The sequence below is a fragment of the Dryobates pubescens genome, chromosome 11, assembly GCF_014839835.1.
Source record: "Dryobates pubescens isolate bDryPub1 chromosome 11, bDryPub1.pri, whole genome shotgun sequence".
Classification (NCBI taxonomy): domain Eukaryota; kingdom Metazoa; phylum Chordata; class Aves; order Piciformes; family Picidae; genus Dryobates; species Dryobates pubescens.
In genome coordinates, this window is record NC_071622.1 from 13,107,522 (window position 1) to 13,120,727 (window position 13,206).

The 13,206-nt window shown below is 47.8% G+C and overlaps 1 protein-coding gene across 1 annotated transcript; it reads right to left on the reverse strand.

The window, feature by feature from the left end:
* Window positions 1-6,044: 6,044 nt before the first annotated feature.
* ZBTB37 (zinc finger and BTB domain containing 37) lies at window positions 6,045-11,942 on the reverse strand. The gene is made up of 3 exons (XM_009909132.2): window positions 10,897-11,942; window positions 9,440-9,539; window positions 6,045-6,923 (listed from the first exon to the last, which is right to left on the reverse strand). The coding sequence occupies exons 1-3, from the start codon at window positions 11,817-11,819 to the stop codon at window positions 6,435-6,437; spliced, it is 1,512 nt and encodes a 503-aa protein (XP_009907434.1). The 5' UTR covers window positions 11,820-11,942; the 3' UTR covers window positions 6,045-6,434.
* Between the last annotated feature and the right edge of the window lie 1,264 nt (window positions 11,943-13,206).

Sequence of the window (13,206 nt, forward strand, 5' to 3'; positions counted from 1 at the left end):
TTGTCAGCAAAGGTCTTTCAGAGCTCCCATCTAAAAGGAAAGTTCCTCCTATTTCCATGACACATTGTTTCAAAAGCTGTAATACTTTGGTTTACAACTGGATTAAAATATAAATTATATAAGAATAATGTTAAATGAGTTTATATGGAAACACTTTATCTAAGTATACATATAGATATATATACAGGTATGTGTGTGTACACTCCCTAGTGACAGCTAGAGGAAGAAGTCACTCTTCAAAGGCTTCTAATCTCCCAACTAGCCTGGTCAACTTATCCATTGCAACAATTCCCTATGCATAAAAGCTAATGAAGCACTGGAAGGTGGTGCTGGTGAGCAGCTGGATCAGACAGATGTTAAGGAACAGACAATAAATTATAAGAAGCAGTAGTAACTTGTTCACAGTTGGGATGAGGATAATGTTATTGGAAAACCTGAATTTTCTACAGTCCCAGGAATAAAAAGTCAAATGTCACTGAAGATTGTAGTTGGATATAGTGTAGTTAATCCTAAAAGCAAAGATCTGACACAAAGAAATGGTAGAAATCACATGAAATTCCTCCCAGCAGACTAAACTCCAGTACCATCAGATTCAGCGGGAAGGTTTCTGCTACCACTGGGACAGAACAGAACCTGGGGATGCTTTGATCCCTGCCCCGATTCCAGCAGCAGACATCTTCACAGCACAAAGACTCTGTGAAGCCAGCTCAATCCTATGTCCAAAACACAATGCTCCCAGTCCTTCCCTGGCGCTGCTTCTCTTCCAGCTACCAGCCCAAACATCACATTCCATCTCTTCCCATCCCAGCCTCTGTGTTTTCCAACATTCCACAACAGAAAGCCTTTCAGCAACAATACCACAGCCGGTGGAAATGGTTTAGAGATGGCAGGACTCTTCAGGTCACTTTATAACCCACACGTGTGGGTTCCAGATTAGGAATAATCTATGTTTCTAGTAAGACTCACTGCAGCAAAACCTTGGCCTGCTGCTTTTTATTTTAAAACAAACAAAAAACCCAACCAAACCAACCAACCAACACAAACCCAACCAACAAATCTACTCCAGATCTACTCTATTCCAGATATCAGTTTCAAGCAGCAGCCAGTAGTGTTTGCATAGTTCTAGCTTTCATTTGGTTACAAATATATATATATATATATAATGTATTTTCTATTAAAATAGTCTTTGAATGACAGTGATTAAAATAAACATAGTCAGCTCCTCTTTAGGACCTTCTACTGAAGATGTCAAAGCTCTGTGCATGGGTCTCACCTCCTGACAGGAGTAATGCTCATCTCTGAGAACACTGTTACCACCCAATGAGGCTACGCCGGCACTCAGCCGCAGCTGCAGCAAACGGCCCAGACTTTCTGGTTCAGTCCTGGCTATGGGCTCAGTTCCCAGGGGAAACTCAAGAGCCCAGACCCTGACAAAAAGTAGGAGTTTGCTTTGCTCTTTGACTTTTCCCATCCACTGACTATTTCCAGCAGAGCAAGAAAGAGCATTTGGTGTCTCTAATCTGCAGAAACACTTGGATGCTGGTAGGGCTAAATTGGCAGGCAGCTCATGCATCAACAAGGAGGATTTGATAAAGTTTAAATAGCAACTTTAAGAGGAGCCAGGTTTTGCTGGTTTAATGATGCACAACTGTCTAGCTGACAAGCTACCTTCCACCCAAACTGACTGCAGCTTTTCATCTGCTTTCTACTTACATGTTGGGTTCTGCAAGAGAGATGAAGTCAGCAGCAAATATAAGCTCCAACTCTGCTGTTGCAAAGTCATCGAGATTGAACAGCCCAAAAGTGACAGGACTCTGCCCAAAGACCAGACTGCTTGGAATCATTTACTGTGCCACACTTGGAGGTGAAACTACTCTTGCACAGAAGGGTGGGATGGCCAGCCAAGTCACCTAGCTGTCACAAAACAAGAGCAAGACAAGCAGAGAGATCTGTCCTGTCAATTTGCTTCAGCCTTGGTCTCATGGAAGGCTGAAATCCTGGCTCCCTGCCCTCTCCCACCAAGCCTGCCCTACTACACTTTTCAGCAAGACCTCAGACCCAAAGCAGTTCTGCTCTGAATAGCTGTCAGATGGAAGCAGTCAGTTGCTACCGACCCTGGCCAGATTTACAACAGCACCAGAGACACAAAACACTTTCTATTTTTCCTGCCCTTCAGCCACCCAGGCTTCTGGAATTCAAATTATACAGATCACAGCTTGGAAGTACTGTAGGGAAGATGTAGGTAAGTCAAAGACTGAACGTAACGGCTGGACAATGCTGGGAGGACAAGCAACAGGTGCCTCATCTATGTCAGCTTCTCTGACTCCTACCAGGCTGACATCCCTGAATCTCATTAAGTGGCTCCAAGAGTGTCCCCAGCCTCCTGGTGTAAATTCCACATCTCACAAAGCCTTCTCCTTCATCTCTCTCTATCCAGCTGCTGGAAAGCAGAAGCGCGGTTTGCTTGCACAAACTCCCAGTACAAGAGACATGCTTTTTCCCTCTCCCAGCTTCACATGGATTATCCTCCCAGGAGGAAGAGGTTTACCTTTCCCACCCCAGCAGCAGCACAGTATTAACACAAAGCTCATTATTTTCACAGCTATTTCCAGGGAACCTGGCAGCAGCAGGGAATGGCCACGGCAACCATCACGTCAGTCCGCTGTGACTTGGCACCGGGGCTTTCTGCAGGCTCAAGGAAGAGAACCACAGCACTTCACATTTGGAAGGGTTCTGTGCCACAGCAAAGAGCTAAGGAATGTGCTCCCCCTCTGAGAAGGACAACTGCAGAAATAAGAGTGTGCCCACCACTGCCTGAGGCAAGTGAAGACATGGGTTAGCAAGCCCTAACTCTGAAGCAGACAGAAATGTTAAGTACAGAGGTATTAAAACAAGACAGAGTTCTCTTCACATCCTCCTGAAATCACAGTTGAAATCACAGTTTTGGCAGAGGGGGAAGAAGCTGTGGCTAGACGTGGAAGTGCAAAGCCTCAACCTGTCACAGAAGCGTTCACGCTTGGCAAGCTGGCATCTGATTCTCCACAGTTTCGCTGCAACCGTGAAAAGCTACATGGTTTGCCAAGGGAGAGGCAGCACAAGATGGGATCACTCTGTCACAGAAAGCAGCTCCTCTGCTGCCAGAAAATTCACGAGCTTTTCCCACACCGTGCATGACCTCCAAACCCCTTTTTCTCTTGAACCTGGGGGCCTTATCTGCACGGAGGAACTCAACCACCAAAAGGAAGGTTTCATAACCATTCCCCTGAACTGGTTCCATCTTCTGGTGCGGATGGGCCTCAACTGCTTTCAGCACCGTCCAACCCAAGATTGGAGACACCATGATTCCCATACATACATACACATACACAGCCATTAAATGTACAGAAATAATATTAAACTGATTCCCACTACCATACCTTATATTGACTCTAGCTACAAGCTATGAACTTCACCTCAAGCGAGGCCCAGGCAAGAATATTGGCTCTTCAGCATGCAATCAGAAACGATCGTTTACACAGTGGCAACCTCTGCACCAAAAAAAAAAACCCCAAACAAACAAACAGAAAAAGATTTAAAACCCCAAACAAACAAACAAACAGAAAAAAAAACCCCACACCAAACAAAACCAACATAAAAAAGGAAAAAAGAACCTTTCACAAGCTTTGTTTTCAGACCAGCCCAGGACCCATCTCCTGGCTTTCCCCAGGCCAATTGAAAAGCAGTGAATCAGCAAACCATGCCGCACCCGCGGGCACCCCAGGAGGCTCCTCGGTTCACAGTATCGCTAGAGTAAAACAAAAGCCTGCTCAGGAAGCTGACAGCTGTGCCAGGCGAGCAAAGGCATCCATCTGATGTCAGCCCTTCCTCGCTGCAGGATCGGTTTGCCATCTGTTTCAGAGGAAATGTTGCTTGTGTAGCAGTTACTGCACCTTCACCCTTCTCTTCACAGCAAGCTCAGCAGGGAAACTTTCCCACTATATTTATATATAATATATGTATATAAATAATTTTATGTTTTTTATAGTTTGGTAGTATTCTTTTAAAAGTTCTATTTTAAAACACTTAAACAAAGGAAAAAAAAATATTTTAAGCAACTGAAAGTAACTTTGTGATGCTCTCGAGGGTGAACAGGATAGGATTTCAAAGGTTTGAATTTTTTTCTCATTTGGGTTTTTTTTGGTAACTTCAAAAGCTATGACTAAAGCAGCATACTCTGCACACCTCTGTTCCTCCCCGCACCTCGATTGCAACAAAACCTACCTTAGCCACCCTCTTAGCCCTCATCTTCTGCAACTGCTCTCAGGCAACCTTACTGTTTAGAGACAATCCTGTTTGACCTCTGGCAGGAAAGCCAACGGGGCTGGTCCCTCGGGTGGCTGCTTAGAAAGATCATTCACTGCGTGACGATACACTTGACAGGAGAGGAGGAAGAAGGGACAGAAGGAAAATGGAGGTGAAATATCAGCTTTCCTGTTTGAAATGGTCATTGAAATTCTACTCTGCAGGTGCCCGGCTCAGAACGCCTGCAAAGGATCCTGGCACCAAGCCCCTCCCTTCCCCCTCCCCCCAAAAAAACATTAGAGCCACATCTGCTTTTCGAGAGGGATGTGGGAGGAACAGTGAGACTCTTCACTTACCAAAAAGATATAAAGCAAGGCAAGAATGCATCACCTTTCTTCTCTGAAGGGGCAGGAAAATGACCCCGAGTCCCATCTTGGAGGTGTGGAAAGCGAGGCCTGGAGATGTTTCCATGTGCCCCCAGCTGTGCAGTCAGACTGTGGGACACACTTTCTCTTCACGCTCTAACAGCTCGCCCAGCTTGCTTTGCCAAAGCAAGACGAAGGGTGTTCCTCCTTCATTGTCTCCTTGTTCCTCCCATCACCTTCAGGATCAGAACTTCACCCTTCCTTATCGTACATGTTGCACATCCCCAAGAGAACTCTTTCAACTCTCCCAAGCCCCACCTGCGCAACCTGTCATTCGTTTTCCTCCCTCCGTCATGAACAACTCGGCATCAGAACCAGAGAAAACTCTTTAAGTATTGCATATTTTTTTTTAGAAGACTTCTTCAAAAGGTGTCAAGATATTTGCACTTATCTACCTGTCCCATGCTTTTTCCATTTAGGAAACACGTAAGCACGTGCAAACACCTACAAAACACAATGCAGGCATGTCTCTCGGGGTTTGCTAGACTTGCTCTAAACATCAGAGCTGCTTAGAATACAAAACTTGAAGTCCATGCAAGGGGACAGAGTTGTGATTGCTCTAGGAACCATTCACTTGGCAGTTTCCTGAACTGTTACGAGGAAATAAAAGTTAGGGTTTTCTTTTTGCATTTCATTGATAAAAAAAGGTTATCAAACTTGTTTGTAGAAACGCGTTTAAAAGCAACCACCCCTGGTTGCCGGGCTGGGACGATAGCCTCTCAGTTTTACTATATTGCTGTTATAAAAGATCAAGTGCGTGTTGAGGCGGGGAGAAGGGGTGAAGGACGACTTTGGTAGCCAGCCTCTAACTCTGCAATTCAGCCAGTCCAGAAAAGCTCTTCCTAACACTCGTCAACACCTGAAGCGCGGCAGCCTGACGGGCAGGACGTCAGAGTGCTCTGAACTGTCCGGATCAGTGACAGTGAAGGACAACCTCCTCCAAAAGACCTCTCCAACCCTTCTCCCAACGCATCAGGGTCTAATGCAAACCTCACAGCTGCTAAATTTCACTTCTGAGTAGCTGAAGTGCTTCAAATTTTGCTGACCTCTAGAACAACCACTTTATAGCCGTGCCTGCTTTTAATGAGGGGCGTTGAGGCCACGCGCCTGGAACGGGGCAAGCCAGACGCCCTAAACCAACAGTTTTAAGTAAAAATGTAAAAAGAGACACACCCAAAAGTAAGACAGGGATAAATACACCCAGGCAAGGCAGGTTCCACCAGGACAGTCTGTTTGTTTTTACGGTGGCAGCTACCTGGGGAACAGAGGAAGGCAATGGCCCCTCACCCCTGCTCTCCCCTGGAGCTGGACCAGCAGATGTAGCGAGGAGCAGCCCCGCACGCCAGGCCCAGCAGGGCTGCAGGGCCAAAACGCCATCGAGGAATACAAACGACTGCTCGTCCCAGATCGCTACGGAACGGTACAAAAAGGTTAAATCCTGTCGATCCCTGAATAAGAAGCTGATTGACACAGTTGTTTGGTTTTTCTCCCTGAGGAGGACGAGTAAGGGAGAAAAACGTTTAACACTCTACGTGTGTGTGTGGGGGTGTGTGAGAGAAACTGAGAGAGAGAGAGAAAGATACTTCTATTTTGGCAACATCTTGGGAGCTTCTTTCTGTCCAGTGGTGGCATTGCACAAATTACAGTACCAGCCTGCCAGGTTGGTGCTGTCTCTTGAGAGCCGAACCGGGAAGATGGTCCTTTCTCCCCAGACTCTGCAGCCCTGTCTCAATCTGGCCCAGTGGTGGACACAGATCCCTGTGCCGTCTCGCCCACAGCGGCGGCCTCCTCCTGCGGAGGAGACTCCTCCTCTGCCTGCCCCCGAGACGTGACGGTGGTCTCGGGGGAGATGCTGTGGGGCCCCTCCAGAGGCATACAGCCGGGGTGGTTCTTGCGAAAGTGCTGGTTGAGGATGGCCTGGAAAGGGAAGCTCTTGCCGCAGACATGGCAGTGGAAGGGCTTGTTGCCCGTGTGCTTGCGGATATGGTACTCCAGCTGATCCTTGCGGGTGTACTTCTTGCCACACATGCGGCAGACGAAGGGCGTGATGCCCATGTGCAGGCGCATGTGCCGGTCCAGGCTGCCCTTCTGGTTGAAGGATTTGGCACAGTAAATGCAAGTGAGGCGCGGGTTGTAGCGGAACCAGCGCTCCGAAACCTCCTGCTCCCGCAGATACTCCACGTAACCGCTCACTCCCAGCATGGCCGATTCCTCCCCCTGCGAAGGAAGCAAAGCAGCACTAAAATCACAACAGCCTCAGACACACTGCAGGAAAGCAGATCAGGCCCCAGTCCAGCCAGTAAAGCACTGAGGCATGTGCCAAACCTCGAAATCGGCAGCGCTAATGTCTGCAACCTCAAGCACACATTTAAGTGCTTAACTGGTGCCTTGAGGCTGAAGACAAATGAGCAATCAATTAGAAACCTCTGCTATGGCAGCCCCTTCTGCCAAGTCATTCCCTAGACCCGGGGATGGGAAGCCTTGGCAGGAGGACGCTTAGCCACCAAGCAAGTGGTGCAGCAAATGTGTCAACAGAGGCTATTTTTAATCAAACCTGAGCCAGTTTGATTAAAATACTTTATACCACCTTCTGTTTCACTTACTCAAGGTTAGAAAGAGAAGCCAGTTGACGAGCTCGCAGTAAAACAAAGGTGGAATGACCGACAAATCCTATCTGAAACTCTTCAGGTGTCATTTTACAGGGTATTTACTCAGGTGCCACCCAGAATTCATGTTGTAATGAATCCCATTTTCCCAAATGGCTCTCCAGCCCAGCCCAGCCCAGCCCAGCCCAGCCCAGCCCCGCGGCGCTGCTGGGAAGGCTCTGCAGCATGCCTGGCCCCACTCACACAGCAAGGATGAGTTGGCTCCTCCTGATTTTCTGAAGCCGGGAAGACAAACCGCCAAAGGTAACCCTGAGCTGCAAGCTTTGGCTCTAGCACAGACACTTCTAGCTAGCCTATCCAGAGTAAGTACAGACAGTCTCCTGAACCCCTCTGTGCAGAAGGATGCAGTATTTGCACCCCCAAGTCTTGTGCTGTTTCCCCACAGTGCCAAACGCGGACAAGCAACCAGTGTAACAGAAGCAGGGCCCCTCCCTTGGCAACCAGGGCTGTGCACACATGAGCAGCAGCTTCACGGTGCCTGGTGCCATTGTATGCAGCTGCATGAGCACTGCTCAGCTGCACAAGACTAGAAAGGCACAGACCTAGGCACTTTCTTTCCCCTCTAAAACTGCCACAGGGCAAGGATCATGTGCAGACTAATTTTAGCAAGGATTTGGCAACACCAGAGGAGCGGAGAGTGAAGATACATCCCTGTGCAGAAAGTAGCCTGCAGTGTTACCCTTGAGGCCACCTCACGATGGAGAATTAACAGCAGCTTTCTTGGACATGGAACTAAAACTTCTTTTGTGTGTCACATCTCCCCTAGAGGGTTACTCTGCCCTGAAATATTCTAGATGTATTCTGAGGACACAAAACAAAGCTTCATCAAAATCAGAACAAAAAGGTATCTTTTGTTTTATAGAAGTAGGGTCAGCAGACAGCAATCATGTTTGGGTTTTTTTCTCCCTCGCTTTACTTGGTCTTTCTCAAGGACAAAGCAGCCTGGTAACTCCTCAGCAGCCTCCAACAAAGTCATCTGACTACCAACCAACACATTACTTATCTACCGGGCACACGAGAGCCCTTCTGCACAGTGTGGGGTGAAACATTTGCACTACAGTGGCCCTGTGATACTGACTGCATGCCACCAAAAAATCACATCAAAATGATTAGGCAAAGGTATTGCCATCATGTCCCACTCTGCTGCACCCCATAGCCCATTGCCCTCCTGTGTTCCTGCCTATCTCTCCCTCCTGCTCCAAAATTCATGAGAGGAAATGGCCTCAAGTTGCACCAGGGAAGGTTTAGGTCAGACATTAGAAGAAACTTCTTCACTAAAAGGGTTCTCAAACACTGGAACAGGCTCCCCAGGTAGGTGGTTGAATCCCCATCCCTGGAGGCAGAGATGTGGTACTGAGGGACATGGTTTAGCGCCAGGCTTGGCAGTTAAAAAGTGGTTGGACTGGATGATGTTAAAGGTCTTTTCCAACCCAAATTATTCTGATTCTGCGATTCTAAAGCAGTGCCCATACCCCAGGAAACCAGAGATTTCAGAGCTAGTTTACATTGCAAATTCTGCTATGCAACACAGTCCCTTGGGGATGAAACAGACCTCTTTGCAAATCCACAGTCCTTTGACACTGTACCCTAAAGGTATCCTGGTGCAGTGCCTGCGGGGCTTTTTGGAATCGTTTTGGGACTAGCATAGAAATGATCAGTTGTCACCTCTCATTGTTCCACAGAAGCCAGCTAACACCTCCTCCCTCAGCTCAGTCATTTGCTGACAGTGTTTTAGGGCAGACTCTGGAGGCAAAGGGAGTTTCTCCTCAGGAGTTGGTGGCCTGCCCAGAACGAGGGTTGATATTTATGCCCTCAGACAATGCGAGAAACTCCTCCTGGTTTCCAAGTATCTGGATGAAATGCCACAGGACAGCCAAATTCAGTTTGCAATCATACACTGATGGCACACATTCTCAGCGTCAGCAACTAAGCCCTTTGCAGCAGGAATAGGTCCCTGTTTCACAGGCAGTATTGCTTGCAAAGATACAATGTCACGCACTTCAGCACAACACAGTCCCCTTCACCTTTAATGCCAACATTTACTTGCAAAGCTCTTGATCTGCCTACCTGGGAACTGGGCTGCTTGGGCTCATCCATCCGCCCGGGAGACTCGCTTTTTGATCTGTACCGCTCAGTCACAGCAACCATGCTGCCAGAAGGGCTAAATCTGTGGGGTGGGGGAAGAGTGTAAACGGAGTTTTTAATGGGCATCAGGTCACTCTGGTGTTTAGAACAACGGGTGAGCAATAGAGGCACCTGTATAGCATCTCTTCATCCTCACCAGCTAACACAGGAGGCGGGACAGCGCAAGTATAAAGGAAAAACCAAGTCATACTGGTCTGTGCTTTCAGTCTTAACATCTGAAAAATAAAACTGAGTCATTTGGCTTCCAGCTCAGGAACACAGAGCTAACAGAGATAGGGGCCCAGTGACTCTGGAACTGTACAGCAGGAGAAGAAACCATTTCACTATGAGCATTTACAGCCCTCCCCCTCCTCTCCCTGCTAAGTGTAAAAACAAAGTGATGTGATGGATTCCAGGTGGGAAGCGGTGGGTACTGAGTGCATTGCCAAAGGAGAAGCTGGAGGCTTGCTGATCTGTGGAAAAGAGTTAAGGAACTCAGAAAGGATTGGTCTCCCTAGGGCAAGCTTGACACCATGCCTACTGATGGATTTATTAATTGACATGTGACAGAATGTCCACTGCTTCCAGGGAAGTTGCCCCAGGGGACCAGGGGGATTCAGCTAGAAGAGAAGCAGATGTGAAGGGAAACCCCACAAACGCAAACCCTCCCTGCCTTTTGTCAGATCCGTTCCCTGGCCTGAGCTAGGGTGAGAAAACAAATGCTGGAGCGGAGGGGAAGCAGATGGATGGAAAGTCAAAACAGGGCAGATTTCACCACCTCTTTTCCATACAGGCTTTCTGCTCTTTCACATAAATCAAAACAAAAGCGGAGGCCCATGGGCTCCCCACTCCAACTGCTTCAGAAGATGTAAACCTGCCACCCACTACTGTCCTGGACCACCAGGAAGAGAATTTCCTCTTGACCTACAGCTGGTGACAAGCTTGTTTCACAGACAGAACAACCCCCATATTTCCAGGACAGAAGGCACCACTGCAATGACACTTTGCCTCAGACGTATCGCCTGTGACCTTGATAATTCCACTGCTGAGCCCAGCATCTACTGAAGCTGAACTGAACATCTTTAGATAGAAATCCCTCCTCAGCTGAAACACCAAGAGGTAGAGATTCCAACCTGTGCATCTCTGAGTGCTAATAATTAATTTCCCAAGGTAGCCTGGACTTGGAGATGCTGGTCTGACCACTGCCCAGCTGAAATACTGTAACCCTAACTGGACACACTTCCCTAGAGGAGGGAAAAAAATCCTTCAGCACTCACGCTTAAGATGGCCACAGGAAATAGAAAGGGGAGAGTTTCCAAAGCCACCAACCCAGCCAAGTGACAGTCTTGCACCATCTCCTCTTACACCCAAGGTCAGTCATTCAGTTAGAGAAAACTCACCTGTCAATCTCACTGCTGGTCGGCCTGACCACTTTGGTCCCGGAGGACCCTAATGCATAAGCCTCTTGGCACATCGGTCCCTGGCCTGTGGTGTCTATCACCATAGCAGTGACCTCCTCAGCGCTGCTCCCATCTTCTCCTGATGGCTGATGCTCTGCCCCGAGCCACTCCTCCAGGTTCTCCGTTTTAATGCGCACTCCTCCCATCAGCCGGACGTCGTCGTCACTCCGTCCCCCGCGGTCTCCCAGTCCTGTCTCAACGTACCACTGTCCTGCTCTGTTAATCCGTAGTATGGGCTCCCTGCTTTCCACATCTGAACTCTGCTCAATTATCTGGGGGCTGGTGGACTCCTCAGGCGGGCTGAGCTCCCGAATGTCCAGCACTGTGCTCACCTGGCCCAGGCGACTCCCCTTCGGGGTGTTGTGACGCGGGCTCAGAGAACGGTTTAGAGGTGGCGTCACCCGGTGAGACTCAGGTGGCCTCTCCTGATGCTTTGTCCTGGTCTGGCTCAATTCTGCTTCCACCTCTGCCACATTGATCTTGAAATGGATTCCCTCAAGAATCTGTGTGCATTTGTCTATGATGTGCTGCATCTGCAAGAAACTGGCGGCCGTTAGGTAACTGATGATGTCAGCCAGCTGCAGACATATCCGACCGGTGTAGCAGAAGGAAAGGAGCTGCTCGAAAACAGAAGGGTTCTTGATGACAGAAATGGACACGGTGCTCATTTCGTTCAAGGACATGTGGTCACGGAAGTAGGGCGAGCTGGCAGCCAGCACCACCTTGTGAGCGCGGAAAGCTTGCCCCTGCACATTGACCACGATGTCGCACAGGCGACCCTGCATACGTAACTGGTTTAGGTGGCTCAGGACAGAGTTGCTGAAGTCAGGAATCTCCAGCTGAATGTTCCCACTTTTCTCCATGGCTGTCCCAGTTGCAGGCACACAACCCTACTGGAAAATGGGAGGAAAAACACCAATGTTAACAGAGATCATCTATCACTTGCATTTAAAATGCTTCTCACCTACTTTTTTGCAGTTTAAAATACTGGGGTTTGGAGAGAAATTTCTCACCACTCAATTTACAAGCACCTCACAGCAGCTGTCTGACATTTCTGTGCTGCGCACCACCTTCCACAAGAGTTCAACCAGTCCCCCATAGATCCCCATCCCCTGTGGCTTAAGTGCTCCAAACAGTTCCTTCTGTCAGACTCAATAAAAGCACATTTGCATTGTAAAAAGAACATTGAAAATGGTTCAGGTACTAAAAATAGGCAACTGGTTGCATAATGGATTAAAATACTTAGCACTGGTACCTTCTAAGCACTTTAAAAGGGGGAAAGTAATATTGTCATCCCTCCTGTGTAAAACAGGGATCAGGAATCACACGATTATAGAATTGTTTCAGTTGGAAAAGACTTTTAAGATAATTGAGTCCGTCTATTCTCTAACTCTGCCAAGGCTGGTGCTAAGCCATGTCCCTCAGCACCACACCTCCATGCCTTTTCAAAACCTCCAGGGATGGGGATTCAACCACCTCCCTGGGGAGCCTGTTCCAGTGTTTGAGAACTCTTTCAGTGAAGAAGTTTCTTCTAATGTCCAACCTAAACCTTCCCTGGTGCAACTTGAGGCCATTTCCTCTTGCTCTATCACTTGTCACTAGGGAGAAGAGACCGACCCTTACCTCACTACAACCTCCTTTCAGGGAGTTGTAGAGAGGGAGGTCTCCTAATGTCTCTTAAGGAAAGAGACACTGGGACCTACATCATCCTGAGAGACATTTCAACAGCTGACCTGATACACATTTGACCTCAAGACATCTTAAGTACGTCATTAACAGCAAGATATTCATCCTGTGTGGTGCTTCTGACATGTGGCAGAAAATAATCTAACAGGTTAGTGCAGGAAAAAGAGCAAAATCAGGTTCTAAACAGCAACTTATCAGCCCAGTCACTGGGCACGAGTGACTCCCTGGCAGAAGAAGCTGGCACTGGTGCAGCTTGAGATACTGCAGAGGGCAAAAGACAACACAGGAACAAGAGGGATTAAAGAACTAGTTCTCCTACTTTCCCTTCCATAATTCATTTCCTATAATCATCACATTTCATTTTGGCAAAGTTTGAAAAGGAACCCTGACCATATATGGTCAAAAACTTGGAATGATCCAAATTTAGATGTAAAGTCACCCAAAAAGAAAAAAAAAAAGGAAGTAAATAAAGTAAACAAGTCTATTAAAGACCACTCATGGCATGAACAGCATCCAAGCTGGCTGGCATCTGAAGTGTTGATTGAGCAGAATGCTGGAGATACC